The sequence below is a fragment of the Oryctolagus cuniculus genome, chromosome 20 (assembly GCF_051225735.1).
Source record: "Oryctolagus cuniculus isolate XC-2025 breed Fujian yellow rabbit chromosome 20, ASM5122573v1, whole genome shotgun sequence".
Lineage (NCBI taxonomy): Eukaryota > Metazoa > Chordata > Mammalia > Lagomorpha > Leporidae > Oryctolagus > Oryctolagus cuniculus.
Genome location: NC_142886.1, coordinates 24,399,636 through 24,420,918, shown reverse-complemented (window position 1 = coordinate 24,420,918; position 21,283 = coordinate 24,399,636). Strand labels below are relative to the sequence as shown.

The 21,283-nt window shown below is 46.2% G+C and overlaps 2 protein-coding genes across 5 annotated transcripts in view; one reads left to right on the top strand and one right to left on the bottom strand.

Annotated features, from left to right (window-relative positions):
• Positions 1-244: 244 nt before the first annotated feature.
• Positions 245-2,783, top strand: PNMA1 (PNMA family member 1). The gene has a single exon (XM_002719660.6). The coding sequence runs from the start codon at positions 995-997 to the stop codon at positions 2,054-2,056; it is 1,062 nt and encodes a 353-aa protein (XP_002719706.3). The 5' UTR covers positions 245-994; the 3' UTR covers positions 2,057-2,783.
• Positions 2,784-4,825: 2,042 nt separating this feature from the next.
• The window catches only part of DNAL1 (dynein axonemal light chain 1), a 48,542-nt gene continuing 32,084 nt past the window's right edge, over positions 4,826-21,283 (bottom strand). For 3 of the 4 annotated variants that reach the window (XM_008272076.5, XM_089322337.1, XM_089322338.1), the window contains 3 exons: positions 14,833-14,959; positions 12,644-12,784; positions 4,826-9,832 (listed from right to left, as the gene is read on the bottom strand). In XM_008272076.5, coding sequence (XP_008270298.1) covers positions 9,792-9,832; positions 12,644-12,784; positions 14,833-14,959 — 309 coding nt within the window. In that variant the 3' untranslated portion in view covers positions 4,826-9,791. Of the gene's footprint in view, positions 9,833-12,643; positions 12,785-14,832; positions 14,960-20,392; positions 20,464-21,283 lie in introns of all 4 variants that reach the window. The other variant, XM_089322339.1, reaches the window with a different exon arrangement.

The following is a 21,283-nucleotide window of genomic DNA, read 5'->3' as shown; positions in this document are numbered from 1 at the left end:
GTTTCCTCTGGATGAGATGCCGTCCACGCACCTGGCTTGATGCGCCAGTTGCATGAGCAAGTCAGCCACCACGGGTGATACCCACTAGTATCTGAAATCCGCTCCGGATTAGAAGACAGAAGCCCTCAATGCTTATTGGTATTTTTTTTTCATTGTAAAAGTCTGGAACATCTGATGGCTGCGGTACCATGGCAACCGCTCCCCCCACCCCGCGCCGCTGCGCACGGAGTCTTCAGGAGCGCGTCGTCCGGGACACCGTTGCCATGGTCACGCGCGCGCGCCTCGCCGGCGACCTGGATCCGGTGTGGCGGCCGCGGCTCGCGGGCCGGCCCCGCCCTGCACTGCAGCGGGAACGCGCCGGCTGCCGAGCTGCGCCACAGGCGCCGCAGCCCGTCGCGCCACGCGAGCCCGGCCGGCCCCACCAGCCTTCGCCTCCCGCCTCGCTTCTGCATCCTTCCTGCGTCTTTGCTCCCCTCAGCCCTCGGTTTTCAGCGGTCCTCGCTGTCCGGAGGGGTCCCCGCGCCCGAGAAGAAGCCGCTGCTCGCCGGCTGGCCCGGCTGCCGCCGCGGAGACCTCGGACAGCCTCTCCCGCCGGGCCCGGCACGCCGAGCGCTCCTTCGGGCGGCCGCTCCTCGCCCCGCTGAGGGCCGGGCTCGGACCGCCAGCGCCGGGGCGACTCCGGGAGCGGCGGCCACGCCCCGCGGCCACACCCCGGCGCTCCCGGGCCCCGCGGCTCCCGCAGGCTGCACTCTGGGGCCGCAGACCCCGACCCGGGACGCGAGATGGCGACAGCCGCGTGACTGACTGAGCCCCTGCGAGGCCGCGCCGGGGAGCCGCAGACGGACAGCGGGGCTTTGGTGTCGCTTGTTACCAGCGACCGCGGGGACCTGCCGCCCGCGCGCCTGCTTGCGGGGAGTGTCTGGTGTTGGTTGGAGTTCGGGGAGCCGCAGTCTGATCCGTATCTGTCGAATCGGTACCTTTGATAGTTGGGAACATGGCGATGACGCTGTTGGAAGATTGGTGCAGGGGCATGGACGTGAACTCCCAGAGAGCGCTGCTGGTTTGGGGGATCCCAGTGAACTGTGATGAGGCTGAAATCGAAGAGACCCTCCAGGCTGCGATGCCCCAGGTGCCGTATCGAGTGCTTGGGAGAATGTTCTGGAGGGAAGAGAACGCGAAAGCAGCCTTATTAGAGCTCACTGGCGCTGTGGATTACGCCGCGATCCCCAGGGAGATGCCTGGCAAAGGAGGGGTGTGGAAAGTGCTTTTTAAGCCCCCCACGTCTGACGCTGAATTTTTAGAAAGGCTGCACCTCTTCCTAGCTCGGGAGGGGTGGACCGTGCAAGATGTTGCCCGCGTCCTTGGGTTTCAGAACCCGGCCCCGGCCCAGGGCCCCGAAATGCCAGCCGAGATGCTCAGCTATATTTTGGATAATGTTATTCAGCCTCTCGTGGAGTCCATATGGTACAAGAAGCTGACGCTGTTCTCGGGGAGGGACATCCCGGGGCCTGGGGAGGAGAGCTTTGACTGCTGGCTGGAGCACGCTAATGAAGTCATAGAGGAGTGGCAGGTGTCCGACACAGAAAAGAGGCGGCGGCTGATGGAGAGCCTCCGGGGCCCCGCCGCCGACGTCATCCGCATCCTCAAGACCAGCAACCCCGCGATCACCACCGGCGAGTGCCTGAAGGCGCTGGAGCAGGTGTTCGGGAGCGTGGAGAGCTCTAGGGATGCGCAGGTCAGGTTTCTGAACACGTACCAGAACCCGGGAGAGAAGTTGTCGGCTTACGTCATTCGTCTGGAGCCGCTGCTGCAGAAGGTGGTGGAGAAGGGGGCCATTGATAAAGAGAACGTGAACCAGGCCCGCCTGGAGCAGGTCATCGCCGGGGCCAACCACAGCGGGACCCTCCGAAGGCAGCTCTGGCTGACCGGCGCTGCGGAAGGGCCGGCCCCGAACCTCTTCCAGCTGCTGGTGCAGATCCGTGAGGAGGAGGCCAAGGAGGAGGAGGAGGAGGCTGAGGCCGCGCTCCTGCAGTTGGGCCTGGAGGGGCACTTCTGAGCCCCAGGAAAGAGGGCTGCCGTGCAGACCCGGCCCGCAGCTGCTGTCCTGGTCCCGAGTAGTAAAGGCCTAGCTGCCTGCTGTTTTCGTTGTGTTTTTCTTGGAGGGAGGGGGTTCTGGCCTGCCCGTTCCTGTAACTCCGCCGACACTGCACAGAGCATGGGGAGCTGCTACAATGCCGATGGGCTTGCTGGCTGCGGCGCCCGCTGTCGCCATGCCGGCACCCTCGGCTGTGACAAGTGTGAACCGGTGACTTCCCGTGGAGATCAATGTGAAGTCGCACGTGCAGATGTTTAGCCCAGGGCCTGGCTCGCAGGAACCGTGAACCATCACATTGTTATCAGCGTCGAGGCTAGTGTGTGTTGACTGTAAATCATTCCGTGTTTATATTAATGGAAAGAAACGTGCATTGTTTAGGTAATACTGCTCAGCCTCACAGTGCAAATCTCTTAGTGCTCATCTTTAAAGAGCCGGATCTGTGGAACAGAGTGTTCTGAGACTCCAGCTGGGGCGCTGGAAAAGGACTGCAGTTCCGGAGCTGTGCTGATCAGAGGTCGCGCAGAGAAACCACCTGGGGAGATGGCTAGGACCCGGTGACAGTGACCCACCCATCCCCCCACTCCCCTTCCAGTCCTTGTCAAAATAGTTCTTGTTCACCCAGATTTTAAATGTTCTACATTTGAACTTATCAAATAGATGTATAAGAATAAAAATATTTTAAAAACTATCGCTGTCTAGTTTTTCCAACATATTTAACATTTTTCAGTGTAATTAAACTGTTTTCTTTTTTCTTAGAAAAACTTTCCCCCATATCATAAAAAAGAACCTTTTACTTAAAAAAAAATAGTGAGATGGAGCGCTCCCACAATGTGTGTGTATTAATGTATCCAATATTTATGTGTTCTTCAAGGCTAATGTTAGGCTATAAACAGACATATAAGTACAATATTAACTTACTAAAAATTTTTAGAAAATCCTAAAAAAGGCTCAGGAGATAATCTAGAAATAGTTGTTTTTCCCTTCCCTTTTTATATTTTTTAGCTAAAAAATTTTGCTTCACTGAAGAAGTGGAGCCATTTTATATCAACATATAAAAGGGAAACACAGCTTAAGGTCATGTGCACTTGGCTGCAGATGTCAGTGACAAGATGACCATCCACCGAGACCCTCAGTAACCCCAGTGGTTGCAGCCATGTTAAGAGTTCAGTGGAGTGTTCCCCCAATAACGTTTAAAATGACCACTGACTCATCTAACAATCACACAGTACATAATTTGTACTTTAGACTGCTATTAGTACATATTCTTCCAGATTTTTCTGTACTCACTCGTGTCCTCACCTCCCTCACAACCATCTCCACATGCTTGCCTCCCTCCCCACCACCAACAGACAAACCTTTTCACAACCCCAACCCCCAACAGGTACCACTCCTGGGCCCCTGCCCAACTGGCGGCTACACTGACAGCTTCCCCTCCCTCCCACGGGCGGGCAGCGGGAGTGCATACACTCCCCCACTCCTGTCTGCATGCATTCTCTCACTGCCCCTGCCAATACTCCATCATAAACACTCCCTCCTTTCAAACACAGGGGCACCATGCCAGTCTCCCACCCCAACACACATTCAGGTTCTCACACACATGCACACACACCCTTGAACAGCCAGCACACATGTACACACCACACACACATGCACACATACATTGCATTCTTAAAAGCTAGTTTTTTTCAATACATGCCAAGTTGATTGCTTCCTGGGAGGGAAGGTCATCACCTAGGAGTTTATTTAATTTCATAACAATTGTACCAGTTTGCATTAGGTATGGGAATACTTCAAAAGTTCATGGGAAATGGAATTAAAAGGTTAATTTTGGTGTAACTTTGCTTTAATCCTTGCATAGGAAGACCCTTCAAGAAATTCATGAAAAATGGGTAGGATGAAAAAATGTGCATGGATTTCGAAAATTTTTTGCACTAAAGTAAATGTGTCTTTTAATTCCATTTTTCCATGAACTGTCTCAAGCACCCTTGTATATGAAGTTTAAAAATACTGGGGTGGGCATTTATCATAGCAGTTAAGATGCTACCTGGGGTGTCCGCATCTCATCAGAGTTCCTGGGTTCAAGTCCAAGCTCCATTTTTTAAAAATTTATTTATTTATTTGAAAGTTAGGGCTACACAGAGAGAGAAGGAGAGACAGAGAGAGAGAGAGAGAGAGAGGTCTTCCATCTGCTGATTCACTCCCCAGATGGCTCAGAAATGTAAATTTTCTGCTTCTTAAGGAAGGACAGCAGCAAAAAACTTTATCCTCATCATTAAAGAACTTCAGGAAAGAAGCAGAAACAGCACTACCGTTGCATTCTGTGGCCAACACTACACCGTGGCTGACAGTACAGAACGCGTGCTAGCGGAATGTGTAACACTGCTGACGCTGCCGGATGCTCTGTGTCTCCGCTCCCGGTCCTGTCAGCTGATCTCTACCGGGGAGCTTCTGGCTGAAGGCGAGGACAAGGGCAGGGCAGGTGCAGCGGCTCCTGCCACCCCCACGCCTTCCCTCCAGAGTGTGATGTGAAGTGGTGCCCAGACAAGTTCTGAGAGATTTACAGAGCTTGGAGAGGAGATAATGTTTGGTAATAAAGTACTGAAAAAATAGCATAAATAAATGAGTCTCTCTCTGACATACAAGTAGGATTCGCGCATCATTGAAAGTTGACATGGTTGCTCTGTATTAGATAAAATTAATGATTGTGTAATCAAAAAAGACACAACTTCATTTTTTATAAAATAACACAATTTATTACTTTTTCAAACAAATCTCACAAAATAACACTCAGAAACTCAACATTTCTAAATAATTTAACACACAATAAGTTTAGCCATAATGTCATGCTACAAAATTCCTGTGTATAAAAGATTATTACCAAAGTATTAATAGATGCTAAAGTGTCCTTCAGAACGGAGTTGGTTCCAGAAGCCAAACATCCTGGAATGCTGCTTGTGATCACCACCAACACCTGGGAGAAGTAGCTGGGCAGGTGCATATTCCCTCTGGCTTCCAACTCACAGGTGTCTGGATGGGATTGCCCCCTCACCACCCATACAATTTAATTCAGCCAACATCTACATTAGTTCTTTAAATTTAGACTTGGGAATGATAACTCATAAAGTTTTTATTTTCAGTACAACTACATGACCACATCCCTCGGAGGGATACTCTTGGAGGTGGCAGACATGGAAGATGACCCATGTAGGGAAACAGGTATATCCTGGCTCTGATGACGCCCATGTCAGCAACTGCTCATGTAGGCACAGGACAAGCAAGAGAGGTCTGATTCTAACACGCATGCACAGGGTAGGCATTTAGTCATCTGCCCTTTGGAAGTACTTCCCACCAACATCCAGTTCATAATTTTAAAGTGCAAATCTACTGAAAATAGTTTACTATCCCTGTTCCCTTGTTAACCTGGCTAGATCATAATTTGGAGGCTAGTTCCCCTCTAACCTGCCCAATATGGGAAATCACCTAGAATCCAGTTATGATCTCTATAAGGATTACATGAAAAGTTTTACCAATATATTTTAGGTTAGAAAAGCTAAGACTCGGTCTAGTTTTCCCTTTCAGTACTGTTCTTTGCAGTCACTGAGTTATAAAAAAAAGTAGGAATAAAGATATGGATATGGTATCTCTAAAAGTTCAGGGATGCAGCAGGCACTGAGCCTGGTAGACAAGCCACTGGCTCAGACACCTGTGTCCCACATCAGGAACACCTGGGTTTCATTCCAGGCTCTGGCTCCTGACTCCAGCTTCCCATAGCTGCAGACCCTGAAGGGCAGCAGTGATGGCTTCCCACAGGGAAGGAGAACTGGACTGAGCTCCCCAGCTCCTGGCTGACCAGCCCTGGCCACGGCAGGCATCTGGGGGATGAATCAGCAGACGGGAGCTATCTGTCTACCTGTGTTTCTTTTTCTGTCTCTCTGCCTCTCAAATAAAAAAGGTAAACATTTTTAAAAGTTCAATGATTTTTAAACATAACCCTTGATTTAAAAATTATGCCTACTTTATAGTTCTACAAAAAAGAGAAGGGTTCAACACACGCTGGAGCTAGACACAGGAAAGCGGGTCGGCTGTGCCTGCAGCGGCACCAGCTCTGCTACTCTGACTCCTGTTTTAGATCCCATTATTTCCAGCCACATTAAACAGCCCGAATAAAGAGAATCCGTGCCAAGGAATGGACTCCTTGTAAAGGATAACTTGTAGCTTAGCGGTTTTGTCCTTTTGCCAATACTTGAGAGGTGTGATGTCTTCGAGAACCGATTCGGCTGCCGTCAGAGAGCCACTCAAGACTCAGGACAGAGCCTGCGGCACTTCCCTCAGGCTTGTTAAATGACTGAATAAACCCAAGCTGTCTAGGCCTTCTACTTTCCCGATTTAGCCCAAAGAAAAACCCAGGCACAGGATTCCCGCTCCTACACATCATCGACTCTGAGAATGGGCCAAAAGGCAAGGTTCCCTCCTCGTCCTCCTTCAGACCCCTGGTGAAAGGCGGCAGGGGGGACCTGCTCAGATCCACATTCCTCTTCCCACACTGGAACCAAACCTCAGCATCTTACACAGCCCTCGTACGCGGAACAGATCCAGTGGCCACACCAAGCAGACAAGCAAACGTTCTGTCGATCACACCCAAAACTGACGTCCACACCAACTTTTTTACACAACTACCAAATCTTAGACGGTAGTTTTCTGTACCTAATCACTGCTGTCTGCAAAATTCTGTGATTAGACAACAAATGACAAAGAATGATGACCCATTGTCTAAAAAATACTCAAAACAAACTTCATAGACAAGGCAAAATCTACCACAAAGCTGGAGTCTGTGCACAGTAGCAGAGAGGTAGGTTAATACTCACTGTCCTAAGATGAGCAAGCACGCTAGGAAACAGAGTGGAGAGCCTGCTGTCGGCGAACCTTCCAGCCTGAGTTTCTGATATGAAGTGAAAACTATGAAAATAAGCATTACAGAACAGAGAAGTGCCAGCGGCCATTTCCTTCCTTCCACGATCACTAGACACAGCACCTCCTCTCATACTAACAGCTTAAGGGGCCATGGTCACAGTGGGGAAGTAAGGAGACCCTGGAGGAAAGGAATGTTGGTGTGAAGAGTGTGGGTTCTTAGCCAGAGGGTCACTCGTGCCCACTCCCTGGCCCCAGGAGGCAGCGGGCAATGTCTGCCGGGAAGGGGTGCCCTGGCATGTAGCAGGCTGAGGCTGGGGGCATGCTAAACGCCCCACAGTACACGGGAGCCCCTCCCTGCTCCAAACAGGGAACTACCCAAGCCCAAATGTTAACAGTGCTAAGGCTGAGCATCTCTGGTCTAAAGGAACAACTCTTCTTAACAGAGAACATAAAAACCTTCCAAGGCCTGCTTAGGTACCACAGCCACAGCTGAGTCAGGGAACACAGAAAAGCTGAACTCCTTGTGGACTAAAATTTGCTGTAGAAAAATTAAAATATTGGACTGGTTCTAGAGCTCCACCATCAGTTATGAGAACAGAAGTCAGAAATTTAAATGACCCACTAAAATAGCTTAACGCTTTTAAACTAGGAGCACAGTGCAAATCTATTCCATGTGGGTCAAATATCTAATGCAAGAGGCATAAACCACAGGCATTTACCATGAGCTAAATCTGCAGCAGCAGAGGACGACTGAAGGAATGACGCGAGCAGATCCTGACCTTCGTCATGCCCTGCCTTTCACTTCCTAACGACGGGTTCTGGCTTTGAGTGCAAGAACATGGATGCGCAGAAGTCATTCAAACATTTGTTTAGTGGAACCGAATATGAGTGTTGTATGAAATGAACACAAAAAAAGCACCTTACATTTCTCTGAAAACTACCAGTGACTAAAACACATTAAGAAACAAACAGAGAAAAAACTGGTTTCTACATTACAGAATTTAAAAAAAAACACCAAACATCAAAACTACATGTCATTTCACAAATAAATTCAGTATGAAGTCATCCATTTCCTTTTATGCTCACTTCCAGGGGAACTTTTAGAAAATATACCCTTACACAGCAGTATGGCTTCAAGAAGCTCATCTTCCCTCTCAGCCTACGCACCTTGGACAGCAAGAACGATGGCTCGCTGCCTACGGTTCACAAAAGAACTGTCAAAGGCCTTGAATGTGTAAGCCAGTCAAGGTGAAGGTTTCTCCCTGTCAGACTGAAAGAGCAAAAAGGTGCTACAGCGCATTGGCCTCCAGTTTACAGTTAGTGTTGATTGTCAAAGCAGTGGTCCCTTCTGATAACTCAGACAGACCAAGTCATTCCTACTTAAATGACAGCTGAAAAGTTCCAAGACCCAAGACTATGTAAGTACACTAAAAAAGCCGATTCTCCCCTTTAACTGTAAAATCACACGATAGATAAGGAACAAGAATCCACAACCTCTGGTTAAGGGACTTTAGGCACAGTTTGGCAGAGGGCCCTGACTTCTGTGACCTGTTACTGATTCAGCCACGACCTGCTGTGGACTTCACCTGGTGACCTACAGCGACTTTCATTTTCCAAAAACCAATTCCTTTCTTACTTGATAAATTCTAATCTCTGTATCTCACTATTGCTTTGCAACGTTGAGGTTCAATAACCTACAGTACTTCTCGTAGGAGGCAAGCCTCAAACATATTGCCATTTGCCTGGTATCCCACCCTAACACCCCCTTCTCTCTTCCCTCAACACTTACAGGATACGTTTTCAGAGCCGCTTAACTTAGAACTTCTCAAAAAATAAATACTGAAATACTAAGTTTCACTTATTGAAAGGTCCCAAACTTACTCTTTAGGTTTGTCCCCTCATATAATCATAACAATTACTTTTCCCAGCAATGAGGGTCACCAGACCAAATCATTAGGGCAAATTTTGATATCTACCAATGGCCACCGGTTAGGTGAGGAATTCAAACATAATCCTGCTTTGAACAGATAAGGAACTATAAACCAGAAAGTGTGCTTCCGGCCAATCCACATGAGTAACAGGGCCAACGAAATCACTGTCACAGTCATTCTACCCACTGCCCGGATCACCGAGTGACACTGTCCACAAGGACTCACGTGGCCATGCATGAAAACACAACCTAAATTCCAGTTGATAACGCACACATTTTTAGAAAAATAGTAAGTAAATGCAACACGGGCTAGCAGGCCTCCGAGAGACTGATTTTTCCTTTTTTCGCTGCAGCATTTGCTGCAGGACTTCCGGGTCCTGATTGCAAGGCCGCGGCCGTGTGTCTGCGAGGAACTCTTCCCGTCACTGCTGCCTCCTGAGCCCAGGCAGCAGGATCTGTGCTTCCAAGCCCTGAGGAGCCGGGCCTTCGGGAAGGACATTCTACGCTTTAAAACGCCGCCTCCAAAACCAAAAACTAAACAAATCAAACCAAGGACCGTCTGTTTCTTTCTTCTTAAAAAAATGACTGGTGCATAAAGGTTTCAGCAGTACATAACTGGGACTGAAGACAAACACAGAAAATCTGTGATTTCTTAAATGAGGACTAGGATGTACAGTGTTACCAGTTTTGAGGAGAAACAGTAAATAAGTTAAGGGAAAATATGATAGACATGAGAGTTTTTTTTTATCTTAAGAACCTTTTGCCCAAGACAGAATCTTTAAAATAGATAATTTTATAAAACTTATCTATCATTCTTATATTTAAATAAGTTAACACAAAGTGGAAAGTACGGTGTTACTTTTCTTCTTCCTCATCTCCTTTAACTACTGGAGTACCTAAAAATGAAAAAGGAAATTAGTTTTAGTCACTCTCAACAGATTGTTGCAACTCAAGTCAAAATAGCCTTGTAAATCTGAGAAGCCCTGAGATGATGTGAAATGAGCCATAATAAAAATAATTTCAGGGCCTGTATTGTGGCGTAGGGGTTAAGCTGCTACCTGTGACGCTGGCATCCCAAATGAGCACCAATTCAAGTTCCAGCTGCTTTACTTCCAATCCAGCTCCCCACTGATGCACTTGGGAAAGCAGCAGAAGATGGCCCAAGCGTTTGGACCCCTGTCACCCGCATGGGAGACCCCGATGGAGCTCCAGGTTCCTGGCTTCAGTCTGACCCATCCCTTCACTACTGTGCCATTTGGGGAGTGAACCAGCAGATGGGAAGATCTCTCTCTGACTTCCAAATAAATAAACACATCAATAAAATTTAATAAATAAAAACAATTTCATAAAATAATCTCTTTAGTTTCAAATGCTTTTTAGAAGTCTCTCAGAATTGGCAAGTAAGTTAACATAAATACTTTTGAATACTCAGCTCCCCAAATGCACAGCTGCAAAAAAAATACCTACAGAAAAATAAAGTGAGCCCTCTCTACAATAAAACCTTTCTGTGTTAAGCATAAAAAAAACTATATAAAATACATAATGCCAGGGCTGCCAGAAATCTAAATGCTCACGTGAACTCCCCAGCTTTGACCCACTGGGGATAAACTCAAACAAGACTCACTGCAGAGAAAACAAAGCCTCGCGGCCCTCCCAGGGACACGGCAGCGATCCTGGCCTCTACCATTTGAAGCCAGCTCAGACTCCAGCCTGCTGTTCAGCATTAACCCTTGAGTCCCTCGCCCTTCACTCCAGCTCAACCGATCAGCTCGCTGTCTCCCAGACTCATCTAACCTCACTTCGTGCACGCTAACCTCTGGACTCTGCGTTAGCAAAGTCCCTTCTTTGCGGAAGGTGTTCTCCCACTCTCCTCCCACCTAAACTACCAGCAGTCAAGAGTCAGCTCCAGCGCCTCTTCCGGGGTGATGCCCTCCAAGCCGTACACTCACGGTCTCAATGGCAGTGAGCATTTTCTCTCTCTGTACTCCCCACGATATCCGTGTATGGGGGACGTGCTTTTTTTATTGTATAAGCGTACAGGTGGATGCACGCTTACAAAATGTACACACTCCTTAACCAGTGCCCAGAGCAGCGAAAGAGAACTCATCATAACTCTGAAAACTTCCTCAAATGCCTGCCACTCACTACCTCCCCCGCAGTACATTTCATCCTAATGTCTAACACAACAGACTGTTTTACCTGCTTTTGAGATTCGTATGCCTGGAAGGCCATAGTGTGCAGCTGTGTCTGGCTTCTTTGCTCAACGTTATGTTTGTATGACTCATGCATGTAGTGTAAAGTTGCAGTACACTCTCATTGCTGTTTAAGAGTCTATTATACGGGGGACGGTGCTGTGGCGTGGTGGGTAAAGCCGCCTGCCTGCAGTGCCAGCATCCCATATGGGCACTGGTTCGAGTCCCAGCTGCTCCAGTTCCAATCCAGCTCTCTGCTATGGCCTGGGAAAGCAGTAGAAGATGGCCCAAGTCCTTGGGCCCCTGCACCTATGTGGGAGAACTGGAAAAAGCTCCTGGCTCCTGGCTCTAGATCAGCGCAGCTCTGGCCATGGCAGCCAACTGGGGAGAGAACCAGCAGATGAAAGACCACTCTGCCTCTCTTCGTGTCTCTGTGTAACTCTGACTTTCAAAATAAATAAGTAAATCTTTTAAAAAATAGTCTATTATATGTCATAACTGATCTATCCTTTCTACTGTTAATGCGCATTTGTTTCTAATTTTTAGGCATTCAAATGCCTGCTCTGGGGGACTGAGGCTACCGTGGCATAGTGAGTTAAGCTGCAGTTAGCAGTGCTAGCAACATATACAGGCGCCGCTTAGAGTTCCAGCTGCTCCACTTCCAATCCAGCTCTCTGCTATGGCCTGGGAAAGCAGTAGAAGATGGCCCAAGTCCCTGGGCTCCTGCACCCATGTGGAAGAGACCTTGAAGAAGCTCTGGGCTTCTGACTTTGGCCTGACCTAGCCCCAGATGTTATGGCCATTTGGGGAGTGAACCAGATGAAGATTTCTCTCTCTCCGTATATCTGCCTTTCAAATAAATAAATCAATCTTAAACAAACAAACAAACAAAAAGAATGGAATATAGGTGGCAGGAGCCCAAGAACTTAGGCATCTTCTGCTGCTTTCTCAAGCCATTAGCAGAGAGCTGGATCAGAAAAGGAGCAGCCAGGATACACATTGACGCCCATATGGGATGCCAGCCTTGTAGGCAGAGGCTTAGCCTACTACAGCACAGCGCTGGCCCTGACCTATCATTTCTTTTTATAGATTTACTTATTTTATTTGAAAGGCAGAGTTACAGAGAGGCAGAGGCAGAGAGAGAGAAGGGGGGGGGGGTCTTCCATCTGCTGGTTCACTCCCTAGATGACTGCAGTGGCTGGAGCTGTGCTGATCCGAAGCCAGGAGCCAGGAGCTTCTTCCAGGTCTCCCACTGAGTGCAGGGGCCCAAGGACCTGGGCCATCTTCTACTGCTTTCCCAGGCCACAGCAGAGAGCTGGATTGGAAGTGGAGCAGCCGGGACTTGAACTGGCGCCTATATGGGATGCTGGCACTGCAGGCAGTGGCTTCATCTGCTACGCCACTGCGCTGGCTCCAACCTATAATTCTTTAGTTTTGCTCCTTTTCATGACCTCATTCCACAGATTCAATTTTCATATGTAGAAAACATTTCTGAGCCAGCTCAGAGTCACTTACCATCCAGCTTTTTGAGTCTGGGCACTCTCTTGGTCGCCTCATCAATCCAGTTGCTCTCAGCAGAATGCTTCTCTTCCAAAGGATTGCCTACAAACACGAGGTCTTCCAGGCACGGCAGTTCCGCCAGCTTCACAAATTCAGCTGCAAGGATAAAGGATACTCCACACTAAAGTAGCAAGTTCTACTGTTACAAATCTTGATACTGAATCCAATGTCACTACTCCTCATTTTGGACTATTCAGAACAATTAGTTGTTTAAGATTTTCAAAAGGGTTAGGGGAATTTCTATCATGTGAAGTCATTCTCTGAGGACAGTTTGGAATGGGAGGGCTAGAGAAGACAGATCTCTTCTACCTTTAATGCCAGCCTAGGGACGGATTAAGAGAGCAGATGAGGTTCAGCGTCATAGAGAGCAACAAATCAGAGTCCAGTGATGGTCGTCTCCAGGCTGTGTTCCCTCAGTGCAGGCTATGTTCAACTGCTTTTGTCTCTACTCATCCCTTTGTTGTTGTTGTTGTTTTTAATTTGACAGAGTTAGATAGGGAGAGACAGAGAGAAAGGTCTTCCTTCCATTGATTCACCCCCAAAATGGTCGCTATGGCCGGCGCTGTACTGAGCCAAAGCCAGGAGCCAGGTGCTTCTCCTGGTCTCCCACGCAGGTGCAGGTGCCCAAGCACTTGGGTCATCCTCCACTGCCTTCCCAGGCCACAGCAGAGAGCTGGAGTGGAAGAGGAGCAACCAGGACTAGAACCCGGTGCTCATATAGGATGCCGGCGCCGCAGGTGGAGGATTAACCTAGTGAGTCATGGCGCCAGCCCCCATCCCTTTGAATTCTTACGGCAACTCATTTAAATCTTTTCTTTTTTTCATTTTCAATTATCTTTATATACAGAAGATTGATTTAGTATATATTAAGTAAAGATTTCATCAGTTTGCACCCACACAGAAACACAAAGTGTAAAATACTGTTTCAGTACAAGTTATAGCATTACTTCACATTGGACAACACACTAAGGACAGATCCCACATGAGAAGTGACTCCTGTTGTTGACTTAACAATTTGACACTCTTGTTTATGGTGTCAGTAATCTCCCTAGGCTCTAGTCATGAGTTGCCAAGGCTATGAAAGCCTTTTGAGTTCACTGATTTCGATCTTATTCTGACAGGGTCATAGTCAAAGTGGAAGTTCTCTCCTCCCTTCAGAGAAAGGTACCTCCTTCTTTGATAGCCCCATTCTTTCCACTGGGATCTCACTCGCAGAGATCTTCTATTTAGGTCTTCTTCTTTTTTTTTTTTTTTTTCCCAGGGTGTCTTGGCTTTCCATGCCTAAAATACTCGCATGGGCTCTTCAGCCATATCCGAATGCCTTAAGGGCTGATTCTGAGGCCAGAGTGCTATTTAGGACATCTGCCATTCTATGGGTCTGCTGTGTATCCCGCTTCCCATGATGGATCCTTCTCTCCCTTTTTGATTCTATCAGTTAGTATTAGCAGACACTAGTCTTGTTTGTGTGATCCCTTTGACTCTTAGACCTATCAGTGTGATCAATTGTGAACTGAAATTGATCACTTGGACTAGTGAGATGGCATTGGTACATGCCACCTTGATGGGATTGTATTGGGATCCCCTGACACGATTCTAACTCCACCATTTGGGGCAAGTCCGATTGAGCATGTCGCAGGACTTATACATAGTTTTATAATTATTAGCTCATGAAGTAATTATGCCCCCTAAACTGAATGTCTCAAGGACAAGGATGGAATCTTGTTCAACTGTATCTCTCATGAATATGGCACAGTTCAGGGCATATAACAGTAAACTCAGTTCCGTGCAGAATGAATAGTATATAATACAAAGGCAAAACAATACAGATCTCAAATAAGTCTTCTATCCAAGAATTATTAAATGTAAACCAATTTCTTCAGCCTTTGGATAATAACAATTTTTTTGTGATTAAATATGATAGGACCTATCCAATCATATTCATTTTAAGAAAATATTGAAATATAAAATTTCAAGTATTTAAATTTTAGGAACCCATATAGTTATTTCTATATAAAATACAGGAACTCTCATAGCCATTTCTCTCTGTGTTTAGAAATAAATGTTCTTATTGTGCATTTTTTCCCTTATTGGGCTATTTTCTATAACAGAAGTGGAAGGTTAGCAAAGAGCCACTTTCAGCTTACCCCAATCTTTCACCAGGTTGTTAGACATGTAGAGAATCTTCAATTTCTTCATTACATGTATCCCTTTCAACTTCTCTATAAAATTGTAGGAGATCCAAAGTTCTTCCAATGTATCCCCCACTGCTTCCTGAAAAAGAAGGCAATCTGACTTACATGCTGATTTTTAACTATTTTATTTTGTTTCCTACCTTATAAATACATAGTGGCTTTTCAAAGAAAACCAGGACCTGTACAAGAAATGTGTAAGTTCTTATAAGAATTAAAACTATTATAAAATTCAACTATAGGAAAAGAAATCTTAATAAATCTTCCTGTAAGGGATAATTCAACACAGTAAGACACAAACTCTCTCCAAATCCATCTACAAGTTTAATGCAATTTTATTAGGACTGCCAATGGGAATTTGTTTTTATGAACTCAGACTGATTCTCAAGTTTCTCTGAGGAACAAATGCCAAAAAAAAGCCATAAATATTTTGACAAAAGAGCAATGATTTATCCCAATGGATATCAAAAATATTCTAAAGCTAAAGGAAGTTAAAGCAGCATGACATCCGGAATACAGAAAGAACAACAAACAGAAGGAAACCAGCGATCCAGGAACTTACCATGTGCACAGAGGAGTTTACCAGGTGGTATTTCCAAACAGTAGGAAAAGGAATTTTTCAATAAATGGTGACCAACAATTTAGAGAAAAAAATAAACTTTGAAACCTGCCTCATAACAAACTTAAAAATAAACTCTAGATGGATTAAAGGTATACACTTTTTTTCTTCTTCTTTTTTTTTTTTTTTTTTGACAGGCAGAGTGGACAGTGAGAGAGAGAGAGAGAAAGGTCTTCCTTTGCCGTTGGTTCACCCTCCAATGGCCGCCGCGGCCGGCGCACCGCGCTGATCCGATGGCAGGAGCCAGGAGCCAGGTGCTTTTCCTGGTCTCCCATGGGGTGCAGGGCCCAAGCACCTGGGCCATCCTCCACTGCACTCCCTGGCCACAGCAGAGAGCTGGCCTGGAAGAGGGGCAACCAGGACAGAATCCGGCGCCTCGACCGGGACTAGAACCTGGTGTGCCGGCGCCGCTAGGCGGAGGATTAGCCTAGTGAGCCGTGGCGCTGGCTAAAGGTATACACTATAAAAATTGTAGCCAAATGGAAAATATAAGGCTAATTATTCTAGAAGGAGTTAGAACATTCTGCATGTGACTATCTTGGCTTAAGTCCTCTGCCTCTTCCCCATCTCCCTGTCCTTGCTCTTACCCTTCTCCCCTCCTTGATCATCCTTTTCTTTTCCTTTTTTTTTTTTTTTTTGTTTCTTTTCTGTTTTTCTACTCATCTATAGCAAACACTTGGGTCACTTCCTCCTTTTGACTGTTGTGAATAATATTGCTAGGAATATGAGCATACAAAATTTTTTGGTTTCATTTCTTTAAATGGGAAAAGTAATACACATAGATTTTTAAAAATCAACCAGGTCAAACAAGTATAAAAAGAAAAGTCACCTGGGGCTGGCACTGTGGTGTAGCAGGTAAAGCTGCCGCTCTGGGGCCAGCATCCCATATGGGTGCCAGTTCAAGTCCCAGATGCTCCACTTCCAATGCAGCTCCCTGCTAATGCACCTGGGAAAGTGGCAGAAGATGGCCCAAGTGCTTGGGCCCCCGCATCCACACGGGAGACCTGGATGAAGCTTCTGACTACTGGCTTCAAATTGGCCCAGCTCTGGCCATTTGGGAAGTGAACCATGGATGAAAGACCTCTCTCTTTCTGTCTTTTCCCCACTCCTATCCCTCTCTGTAACTCTGCCTTTCAAATAAAATAAATAAATAAATCTTTAGAAAAAAGAAGAGTCATCTTCCTACTCCACACACCTAGCTCCCTTCCCCAGTGGTAAACATATATACATATGGGCCGGCGCTGCGGCTCAATAGGCTAATCCTCCAGCACACCAGGTTCTAGTCCTGGTCGGGGCGCCGGATTCTGTCCTGGTTGCCCTTCTTCCAGGCCAGCTCTCTGCTGTGGCCCGGGAAGGCAGTGGAGGATGGCCCAAGTCCTTGGGCCCTGCACCCCATGGGAGACCAGGAGAAGCACCTGGCTCCTGCCTTCGGATCAGCGCGGTGCGCCGGCCGTGGCGGCCATTGGAGGGTGAACCAACGGCAAAAGGAAGACCTTTCTCTCTGTCTCTCTCTCTCTCACTATCCACTCTGCCAGTCAATATGAATATTTACTTTGCTTCTTTTGCACTTAACATATCTCACCAATTTTCCATTCCATTCCATTCCTTTTTTTTTTTTTTTTTAATTTGAAAGTCAGAGTTACACAGAGAGAGAAGGAGAGGCAGAGAAAGAGGTCTTCCATCTGCTGGTTCACTCCCCAATTGGCCACAACAGCCAGAGCTGCACCAATCTGAAGCCAGGAGCCAGGAGCTTCCTCTGGGTCTCCCACGTGGGGGCAGGGGCCCAAGCACTTGGGCCATCTTCTACTGCTTTCCCAGGCCATAGCAGAGAGCTGGATCAGAAGTGGAGCAGCCAGGACTAGAACTGGCGTCCATATGGGATGCCAGCGCTGCAGGAGGCGGCTTTACCTGCTAAGCCACAGTGCCGGCCCCACGCTAGTCCACTACTGATAGATATTCAGATTGTTAAAATCTTTACACAAGTTGTAATGAAAGTAGTTGGTCCAAATCAACTAGATAAGGAATAGTCAGAATGAAGTAAATACCCATTTAAGACTATGATAGTAGGGCTGGTACTGTGATGTAGTTGGTAAAGCCGCCACCTGCAGTGCCAGCATTCCATATGGGAGCTAGTTCAAGTCTCGGCTGCTCCACTTCCGATCCAGCTCTCTGCTATGGCCTGGGAAAGCAGTGGAAGATGGGCCAAGTCCTTGGGCCCCTGTGCCTGCATGGGAGACCTGGAAGAAGCTCCTGGCTCCTGGCTTTGGCCTGGCCCAGCCCTGGCCATTGTGGTCACATGGAGAGTGTATCAGTGGATGGAAGATCTCTCTCTCTCTGTCTCTCTCTCTCTCCTTTCTCCTCTCTCTCTCTCTAACTCTGCCTTTCAAATAATTAAATAAATATTTTAAAAAACCCTGCTCCATAGTTAACAAATAGTAACTGTAACAGCAAATCTAATAGTAGGAACATATTCAGTAATGGATAATTCTTGGTACTATTGAAGAGTGCCTAAAATTCAACAATCAAAAGATAAAGGCAGTAGAGAAATGGGTAAAAATATGTTTCATCAATTTCCAAAGGAAGGAGATAAAAGCTAATAAATATATAAAGTTCAAAGTCACAACTAACTAGATAATATAAGCTAAAACAATATAGTATTTCATTTTTGCCTATCATATCAACAAATGCTTTTCTTTTTTAAAGATTTTATTTATTTATTTGAGCGGTAGAGTTACAGACAGTGGGAGAGACAGGGAGAAGGGTCTTCTATCCGCTGGTTCACTCCCCAAATGGCCACAATTACAGGAGCTGAGCTGATTCGAAGCCAGGAGCCAGGAGCTTCCTCCAGGTCTCCACATGGGTGCAAAGCCCAAGCACTTGGGCCATCTTCTACTACTTTCCTAGGCCATAGCAGAGAGCTGGATCAGAAATGGTACAGCCAGGACTAGAACTGGCACCCATATGGGATGCAGGCACCTCAGGTGGAGGATTAACATACTGCACCATAGCGCTGGCCCCAACAAATGTTCAAAACATGAATAGTATTCAGTGATATTGAGGTGTGGGAGCTGTCACTGTGGCACAGTAGACTCAGCTAGTGCCTTCGATGCCAGCATCCTATATTTGAGTGCAGGTCCCAGCTATCCCACTTCTGTTAAAGTTCCCTTTTAATGTAACTGGGAAGATAGCAAAAATGGCCCAAGTGCTTGGGCCCCTGCCGCCCGCAAAGGAGACCTGGATGGAATTCCTGGCTCCTGACTTCAGCCTTACTCAATACCAGCTTTTATGAACATTAAAGGGAATGAATCAACAGACGGAAAATCTCAATCTCTCTCATTTGCGTTGCCTTTCAAATACATAAATAAACCTTAAATATACATACAAATAAAATAAATCTTAAAATAACATAAAAATAAAAATATAAATGTCTTTTAAATAATAAATATAATAAATCTTAATTAAGCAAAATGTAAGGGCTGGTGTTGTGGTAAAGCAGGTAGAGCCGCTGCCTGTGATGCCAGCATCCCATATGGGTGCCGGTTCAACTCCTGGCTGATCCACTTATGATCCGGCTCCCTGCTAATGTGTCTATGAAAGCAGTGGAAGATGGCCCAAGTGCTTGGGCCCCTGCACCGACATGGGAGACCCAGATGGAGCTCCTGGATCCTGGCTTAAGCCTTGCACAGCCCTGACCGTTGCAGCCATTGAACCAGTGGAGGGAAAATTCTCCCCCCACCCCGTAACTCTACCTTTCAAATAAATAAAATAAATCTTTAAAATAAATAAACAAAATTTTAAAATATTTTTAAAAATACCCAAATACCACTGACGGGATTAGAAACCAATATAAGCATTGTGACAGCAATTTGAGGTAGCTACCAAAAATTTAAACGTTTGGGACAGGCATTGTGGCGCAGTACATTAAGTTGCCACTTGGGACGCCTGCATCCCAAATCGGAGTGCTGGGTCAAATCTTAGCTGTGCTGCTTCCAATTCCGCTTCCGGTTAATACTCCCTGGGAAGCAGCAGATGACGGGTGAATGGACACACAGGCAGGGAAACAGCAACGATTCGGTAAGGAATCTGAGGTGATCGGAACACTGACTCCCATTCAAGCTGTGAGTGTTTTTGTTAAGGCGCTGGCCACTTTAGCTCACCTGGTTTCGGGGGATTATTGGTGGAGGCACTGCGATCTAACCCCCCACCCCCACCCCCTCTCTGAAGCAGAAGCCTGGCTTACCACGGAAGGGGGAAAGCAGACCAGAGCTGTGAAATGTTCCAGAAGGCTTATGTATTTAACAATAAACCATTTTTAAAAGTATTATCTTCTCAAGAACAGATGTAAGAAAGAGAAATTAGCGTCATCTTTTCTGAAATGACCTAGTTTTACAACACAGTTGCATTTCACCTTCTTTATAAAGAAATTCAAACGGCTAACAAACACACACAAAAACACACTGCTGGGGTGGGTGCTGTGGCTCAGCAGGTTAAACTCCCTCATACCAGGGTGCCGGGGATCGAGTCCTCCTCCACCACTGATCAGCTCCTGCTAATGCAGTGCCCCAGCAGGCAGCAGACGGTGGCTCAAGTACATGGTCCCTGCCACTCACACGGGAGACCGGGATGGAGTTCTGGTTTCCTGGCTTTGGCCTTGCCCCAGCTCTGGCTACTGTGGGCATTTGGGGAATGAACCTTCTCTTTCTGTGTTGCTCTGCCTTTCAAATAAGTAAAACTATACAAACTTAAAAAATTGTCAAAACCTTAAAAAATTCTAAATGCCCAAAGTTGGCATAGGGAAATGTAAAACCTGCGCTACTGGTGGGAGTGTAAGTTGTTACACAGTTTCCAAAGGGAATCCTGATAATATGTCACAAAAGCCTTAAAAGAAATTCATACCTTTTGACCCAGCAATTCCATTTCAAGGAATTTATCCAAGGAATTATTCATGGATGTATGCAATAATACAGCTAAAAGGAGATTCATAACAGCATTGATTATAATCCCAAATTAGAAACAAATTAAATAACTACTAAGTAACTGATTTAAATAAATTATGGTATATCACTACAATAGAATATTATGCTGTCATTAAAAAGGATATTATTGGAAATTATATTAAAAAGTTGTCATACCCTCTGATCAGAACTTCCAAACGGCTTTGCAAGTCAGAAAACACCTACAATCTTATCACAGCCCATCAGTTCCTATGTGTCCTGGCTCCTGTTTCCTCTCACACTCAACTCCTCTGGCCCTTAGTCAGGTACACTGTACAGCTCCAGGGTCAGGACACTTCCTGCTGTCCCCTCAGCCTGCAGCACACGTTCCTGGGTCAGCTCCGCAGCCTACACCCTTCTTCCAGGGCGGACCTGCCTTCCTTCCTCGCAGTCATCACTCTGCTCTAGTGTACAGCTATTTTTTATCTGTCTTCCTCCACTAAAATGTAAGTCCTATGAGAGTATGGATTTCATTTCATATTTGGCTGTATCTTTACTTCTAGTGCTTGGCTTATAAAGTAAGTGTTTAGGAAATATGTGGAAAGAATTTATTGAGTAAATAGCATGAAAAAGTGATCTTTACATATTAAGTAAAAGATTAGATACAAAACATCTTGTATAATATGATTTCATTATACACAAAGGATAGAAAAAAGGCAAAAAAGGATGTTAATCTAAATGTTGGCAGTGTTTAAACTGACAGTGTTTTATAGTTGCTTTTTTACTTTGTAAAGTTTCTCCAATGGACAGGCATTATTTTTATACTAAAGGAAAAAAAGTATGCTTTTATAAG

Excerpts from the sequence above, each read along its gene's own strand:
- PNMA1 (XM_002719660.6), top strand. The coding sequence starts at position 995 with ATGGCGATGACGCTGTTGGAAGATTGGTGCAGGGGCATGGACGTGAAC.